At 42.9% G+C, this 7,683-nt stretch overlaps 1 protein-coding gene across 2 annotated transcripts; it reads right to left on the reverse strand.

The window, feature by feature from the left end:
• Window positions 1-356: 356 nt before the first annotated feature.
• yif1b (Yip1 interacting factor homolog B) lies at window positions 357-7,683 on the reverse strand. 2 transcript variants are annotated; one of them, XM_080545274.1, is made up of 8 exons: window positions 7,566-7,683; window positions 4,946-5,178; window positions 4,249-4,353; window positions 3,786-3,864; window positions 3,591-3,648; window positions 3,127-3,282; window positions 2,611-2,704; window positions 357-1,542 (listed from the first exon to the last, which is right to left on the reverse strand). In XM_080545274.1, the coding sequence occupies exons 1-8, from the start codon at window positions 7,600-7,602 to the stop codon at window positions 1,387-1,389; spliced, it is 918 nt and encodes a 305-aa protein (XP_080401400.1). In that variant the 5' UTR covers window positions 7,603-7,683; the 3' UTR covers window positions 357-1,386. The 2 variants fall into 2 exon arrangements, with proteins under 2 accessions (XP_080401400.1, XP_080401399.1); XM_080545273.1 differs by having other exon boundaries at window positions 7,557-7,644.

Genomic DNA, 7,683 nt, shown 5'->3' on the forward strand with positions numbered 1-7,683 from the left:
TTGCCCTCACAGTTCCAATAAAGGCTATTGACTTTTGACGTTTGACTTTTTGCACCATTACAATACTTAGGCAACTAGTCATCATATCTTCCGTGTTCACATGTTAATGCTCAGTAGTACACATATATGGTTCTTTAATGTATTTGCATTGTACTAAAATGTGTTCATTTTCAATGGGCATAAATGCGTCTGAAACAAGTGCATCCCAAATGTTTCAACATTAACATTTTAATAATAACATAATAGTCATTATGGCCTTGATCCCTTGGTAATGAATAGGCCAAGTCATGACTGAAAGCACACCACAAGAAATCTGTACACCCAAATTGTTTATTTATTAGTTTGTTGAGAGTTTGTCTACAGGATCAGTGACAAATCATCTCCATATTCCAATCTATCGAGTATAGCACTGGAAAGCATACACTTTCAGACAAATTATTTTATCTGTATTATATTAAGACAAAATGTTCCTTACCTTCCAAGTTATAAATATGTTCTTCCCTCGATTATGTCGATTTGAAAATGTAGATCGTAAATACTCATAAAAAGTAGTTTATGCATGGCAATTTCTGTCATATTTCATGTATCTAAGTCACTGGCCTGTCGATGGTCTCTGACCAAAACATCGCAACTAAATTTAAAACATATTACACCTGCAAGCAGAGACAGTGTGCGGGACCCTCTTTTTTCTACTCTACATGTATCTAAGTCTCAAAAGGAAAAATATGTAATGTTTAAAACAACCTTAACCGTTACATTTCTTCCCTTTTACTAATTTCAATCTTGTTTATGTGGCTCTAACCCTTATGTTCAGTTCATTTAATAATTCAGAATGGCAACGATATTGTTTAATTATATACGTGTAGACTTCAGTTTGCGAGACATACTTTTTAACGACTATGTACAAAAAAAAGAAGCATTTTAGTTAAAATCACAGGTAGACGATAACACACATCTATAAAGACTTGTTGACTGGACGGTACAGGCAAACAATAGCTGTGCTTCTATCCTTGGCTCAGTCGATGCTTTTGCAAGTTTCAAGGACAAAACATTCACAGAAATCGTTCACAAATGGTAGAAAAGCATAATTAACAAAAACAATTACACAGAATACAAAACATGATTATCATTTTCTAGGCATTTTAACATTTAAAAAAAACACAACGATACAAAAAGACACGGTCAACACTGCTGTTACTGTTAACGATGTGCGACTTGGCAATGCTTTGTCCTACGATGCCTTTTTATTGGTTTTTCTCCGTGCGAGTGCGCCCCAGCTCAGTTGGGGAAAGAAGGAGAGGGGAGTCAGATGGAAGTGGACAGTCGTTTTTTCCCCCCGTGAGAGGTAGTGTCTTGTACGATGCAACCCCTGGATGTCCGCTGGTCTTATCTGACGAGGTGATAGGTGAGCCAGTACATGAAGACGGGCTGGGCGGCGGCGATGGACATGGTCAGGTACATCCTCAGCTGGTTCCTCGCCCCGCGGACCAACACGCCCTCGGCCGCCGCCTCGGACAGCAGCTTCAGTCTCAACGTGCGGATCTGAGGAGGGACAGAGAGAACAGGCCGGAGGGGTCGAAGGTCAAAGCTCATTACAGGGTTCCTACAAGTCAAATTTAAGTCCTTTTGGGGCCTTTTTAAGACCTATTTGAATATAATTTTAGACCTATTCGCGACACCATATGATAGCTTTTTGTCATCCTCGAGGTGATGAAATTAGGGATTTCACTGCCATACAGACAAAAAAGGAAGCAAATTGGCATTTTTTGAGTTCCAGCTTGATTAATTTCCGCGTAAATAGATTTTAGATTTCCTTGCAGGATCTCATTTTTAAGACCTAGCACCTCATTTTTAGAACAAATATCTGGGATTTGAGATCTTTTTAGACTTTAAGGCTTTTTAAGACCAGCACGGGAACCCTGATACATGAACAGCTACTATGGCTTTATAGCCAAAGAAAATTGATTGATAAGCAACACATTCTTTAATTGGTAGGCCTGTCTTGCACAGATGTCTGCCTATTGATTTATGTGACCGTTTTCTAAGAGGGTCTTTCTTTTTTTAATTGCATGCATCCAGAATAACAGATCCAGTCAGACAGTGACCCTTCAGCACACCCCTACTGTCTATCACGCCTAGTTCTGCTGGTCTGGCATCGCCTTGAGACATGTTGAACCCTCTGGGTTTCATTAGGGTTCAGGCCTAAGAATAAAGCGCCCTTCAAACATTAACATAACATGTCTAATACACAGTAAGCCCCGCCCCTTCCCATGTGTCCCCAGCACTACCTTTAATTAGGCGCCTATACATTCCTTTATTACTTTTTTGCTTCTTTTTATTATGACTACTCGATCTTTTCAGTTTGTAAAGCGTCTTTGAGTGTCTAGAAAAGCGCTATACAAGTCTAACGTATTATTATTATTATTATTATTATTAGCTAATGCTCCATCATGATAATGTTTATCGACCAATATAAAAAAGCATATCTCATGAAAACATTGTTGGGCTGCATATCGCCCAGTCCTAGTACCCCATCGATTGTTTCCATGGATACTAGACAAAATCGACATTAGGCCAATCCGTCTGGATTCAGCCACGCCTGCTACTCACCATGAAGACAAAGATAGACACGCAGCACCACAGCAACGATAGGTAATATCCTGTCCGGCCAAAGAGTAACCCCGCCACGACCCCCACAATCATCCTACAAAACACAGAAGACAATCAATGACAGTTCACTAGAGGAGAAGAGAAACCCTGTGCTTCTGGAGAAATCACTCTTCTTTATTCCCCCGTCTCAGAGGGCATTATTACTTAAAGCCACAATCCCAGGATTGGTGAGACGTCAAATTGGCTTGTCGCCACTTGGGGGTTTGGTCATCAAACGGACCTTTCGAGGGCAGCCGCGTGGCTAAACTGTCTCTGTGGTTACTTTTACCGAAGCGCGAAACGCCATATTCTCTTCAGAGTGGCGGGTGGCCCACTTCTCTGCTTCACCAATTCCAGATTGTTTTAACGCCATTGGGAAAGGAAGGAAAATCTAAAACTGTGTGTGTGTGTGTGTGTGTGTGTGTGTGTGTGTGTGTGTGTGTAAATCCAATACCAAGAGAGATATCTCGTCTTTACCCGACGTATTTGTATCCGGAGAAGGCGACCAGGTCTATGGTGGTGAGGTCTGTGTTAACGGTGACCAGGTAGAGGCTGAGGAGGACGGCCAGCACCTCCATGATGAGCCACACCAGGGCAGAGCTGGCCTGCATGCCCAAGATCTCAGGGGAGAACCTGAGGGGGAGGGGAGAGAGAGAGAGAGAGACAGAAAGGGAGAGAGAGAGAGCGAGAGAGAGGCAGGGGTTAGGCATGGAGACAGATTCCGAAATATGTGACTGTGATAGTCATGTGTTATGTGTGTATGTTTGATGTAATTGACACTGACTGCTGTATTGAGCTTTTCCATCTGTACCGACAACAAATTCCACCGACCTTGGTCGTGTGGTCATTAAACCATTCATTCATTCATTCATATACAGTATCTACTCTGTAGATGTACAGTAGAACCTCTGGGCAGAGATGAACGCATCGGTGAGCTTCACCTGTTCTGTGTTCCCAGCGCTAACCCCGCCACCAGGACGTAGGTGATGAAACCCATTGCTGTCAGGGGAAAGCAGAAGGGAGACTGTTCAGATATGGATACAGTTGATCGTTACTCAAGGACAATGACAGTTGGTCAGATATTTTTTTTTTTTTGTGAAACTAGATGTTTAACAATCATGAAACCAAAACCTTACCTGGAATGTACAAGTCAGGGGCGTTGATGTCAAAGCGTGGAGCCACCGGCGTGTCCTGCTGATAGCTCACCTCCCAGCTCTGAACAAAAGCAACAAGAAAAAGAAGAGTCTATAGTCTATATTTCCTCAGGCATAATAATAGATAACACAGGGTTCCCACACCTTCTGAAACATCAGATTCAAGCAACTTTCAAGGACTTTCAAGACTCAATTCCCTCAAATTCAAGGACCCTACACGGCATAGTTTGAGACAGAACTAGTTGACGAGCTAAGTAAAACATTTTTGATCTTTAATTTTTTTGGAGAGAGAGAGAGGGGGGAATTCAAGCACTTTCAATGATTTCAAGGACCCGTGGGAACCCTGCTCACTGCAATGCAAGTCGCTTTGGATAAAAGCGTCAGTTTAATGGCATATATTCTTATTATATTATGATATTATGATGACAGGACCCGGCGGTGGTACCTCGTGCATGTAGGGGAACACTAGCAGGCCCAGTTTCTTCCCCACGTAGACAGTGTCCACCGCAAAGTAATACTTCAGCTTGGAGATGGGGAGGAAGCGATCCAACTGGAGATTCAACATGTAAAACATTAAGGAACAAAAAGAAGAAAGTTAATTAAATGCAGCCACCCAAACAGGCCTTTCTCATATTCTTTGTAAAGTTGCTTAATTCACTAAGTAACATTTGTCTAGGTTTAGTCCTACGGTAGATACACTACTGGAACTCTCTTATATCCCAATCATTAATGCATGCTTTCCCAAACCAATCTCTAAATCAAACATCGAAGGGGGGGTGGGGGGGAGATTCAACAATACAACAGGTTTTTCAATTGAATGCAATTGTGATATGGACATTCTTCCCCATGTATGTATGTATTTGGCCATTATAATTTGTACCTAAAGTAACAACATTTATCTACAGACACCGTACGTCACAGAGGTGGCTAAGCGACCACGGTTGCGTGATGAGAAACCTTGTCTGACACATTACGACAAGAGTTGGCTGTCCCACTGACACATCTGTACACCCACTGACAACGAAACTGGCACTAATCATTCTAATTCTAATCATTCTAATCCTAATCATTCTAATCCTAATCATTCTAATTCTTATACTTTTGTTTTTTACAACATCACCACATCCGAGGAGGAGTCTTACGTTTTTCTCCACCAGATCTTTGCTCTGGCTGGCCAGGCTGCTGCCGTAGGCCATGGCCAGGTTGGACATGGGGTCTGACAGGAGCGCCTGGGGGTTGGGGTAGCCCGCGGGCGTCCTGGCGTCCTGCCCCCTGAACCCAGCAGGCGGTGCCTGCCCCCCCGCGCTGGTGTCCTCAAACAGCTGGCCGGGGTCTGTCCCCTCCCCAGGCGTGTTCCTCATCCTCATTTTGGGCTCTGGGGTCATTCGAGGGGGAAGAGGACAGTGAGTCAGTGAGAGGACAGTCAGTGGTTACTTAGAAGAGTGAGAGGGACAAAGACTGTGCTGCAAAGCGCCGTGGAAAAAAAGCACTTCAGTGTGGTTAGCGAGGCAAGGCAAGGCAAGGCAAGTTTATTTGTATAGCACATTTCATACAACAGGGGCAATTCAAAGTGCTTTAGGCCTACATAAAGCAGAGGCGCGTGAAATGAGGCTAATCTAACCGTCGTTTGACTTCGATGCAAGCTAGTTAAACAGGCTTCAGATTGAACTCGGGCAACCAATGGAACTCAGCAACCCCCATATCCAAAAAAGTAGCATGCCATCTATTCCAATGAACAGTTGCAGTCTTAACAATGAAATGGAAAATAACATGGCGAAGTTGACATACTCTAACTGTAGGCCATTATTGGGAATAGGACCACCTCTTGAGTTTTCCTAAGCAGGCTACTCACTGAGTTAAGAGAAATTGTATGTCTTAAGTATCTTGATGACTAGCTATTATTCAAATGCGTAAAAGTAGGACCAAATGTGCGTCACTCAACATTTTCCAGCATGTGTGAGCTGTTTCCTACTATGAGAAGCTTGATAACTACTGTCGTGGATTTAATTCATTCTTAATAGAATTGAGTAAAACTTATAAAGCACAAAGAGCTTAAATCACTTGTCTCCAAAGAGGCCTTTTATTAAGCAAAGTCACATGAGCGCAGAGGGAAACGAGCAGACCGATAAGCAAGAAGCGAAAGCCAAAAAGCCAAAAGCCCCCAACGATGGGCGGGACTCATATTTATAGAACTGTCCTTGGTCATGAGGTCTTCTTGGGGGTATTCTTGGGAACCAAATCAACCAATCATATTATACAAATATGTGATTACACAAGTTATGGGCCCTGTCCATAGTCAGAATTATTCACTGCGCCACAGATCTTGGCCCATCCCTTACAGGAAGGAAATGGGCCTTGAGCTTCCTCTAGATTCGCCAAACTGTAGAGAGACTGACATTTCTCAGTATAAAATGATATACAACCACAACACTACCACCCTAGTCTGTTTCCCTGAGAAGGAAAATAAGTTGAACAACATTAAAGCTACCGTTGAAAGAAATATAGTTTGTCAAAAGCTACTTTGAAAATTGTGTTTACTAGGCCTGCATCTAAAGTTTAAACCACTTCATCCAACACAGGACAGTCAGTTAGGCCAAGTGAAAGATGACCAGACAGTCCACGTGACAGAAATGCTCTGAAATCACTGGAAAAAGACAAAAGTGTTTTACTTTTTGAAAAATATAGAGTAGAACAATAGTTTACCACACTGTTACATGGCAAAAAAAAAGTAGCTGAGGCCAGGAAACACCACTAGGATTTAAATGTAGTTTACTGCAAAACGCAGCACTGAGAAACCATATGTAGGCCATCTGATTGCATCCCTGCCATTGTGAAGCTTGTCATAGGGGAATATGAATTCTATTTCTATATAGAAGGCCACAAGTGTCTCCGCTTTCACTGGTGTAAGGATGGGTTAGGGTGGCAGTGGGGAGGGAGGGGGGGGGGGGGGGTGGCAGTGGGGAGGGGGAGCTCAAAATAATCTGAGGCTGCGTTCGTAGATTCGCTCTGAGAGTGCCGGGACACACACTGGGTTCAACGTCACCAAGAGTCCAAGTAATTTCAAGACAGCCAGAGTCAAGCCTCTCCTCAAGAAACCAACCCTTGACCCTCTGTCCACAACTACAGATATAACTACAGGTATCCCATCTCTCCTCCCCTTCCAACAGATCACTAGATGACTCTTCCTGCTACAACTGAGGAACTGATGATTCACTTTGGCAATCGCTTTGGAATAAGACAGGCATCTGATAAATGCCAAACATGTAAATGTTATGTAAATGTAATCTGAGGCAGTCCATGAGTGCTGACCTGATTTCCAGAGCGTGTTTACGAACGCAGCCCCAGTCTAGACTACAGTTTGACACATCACCTATTATCAGATCTACACCAAACTGTCATTATGATGATATTATTCAAAAACAACAATAAAAACACACTTAACATGAAGGATCCTGATGTTGTTTTGGTGAAATGATCCCAGGGGGAGGCTGGACTGATTGAATGAAGCTAGGCAGCTAACACACCAAACCTCCTGGCTGAACCCTTCTTTCATTAACTAACTAACCACACATATGACCCATATGTCACCCTTCAGCAACTAGTTAGGAAAGAAGAGAGAATCATAACCAGTTACAGGACTTCTGCTTCATGTTTTGACCGGTTCAGACAGCCTAGATAGGGGGTTAGCATGCCAGCTAGCGTCCGTTAGCTACATGGAAATATGGACATCATTTCTGTATCAATTTGACGTACGTAACTTACGCTGTCTGAAGCCACCTTGGCCCGCTGTGTAATCCATGTGAACAAACGTATAATTATCTAACTAACGCGGGAGTGTTTAACTATATACAAAGGGTCCAGGAACAGAAAATCATTCAAG

Source organism: Nansenia antarctica, assembly GCF_963989245.1.
Source record: "Nansenia antarctica genome assembly, chromosome: 14".
In the NCBI taxonomy this organism is placed as follows: domain Eukaryota; kingdom Metazoa; phylum Chordata; class Actinopteri; order Argentiniformes; family Microstomatidae; genus Nansenia; species Nansenia antarctica.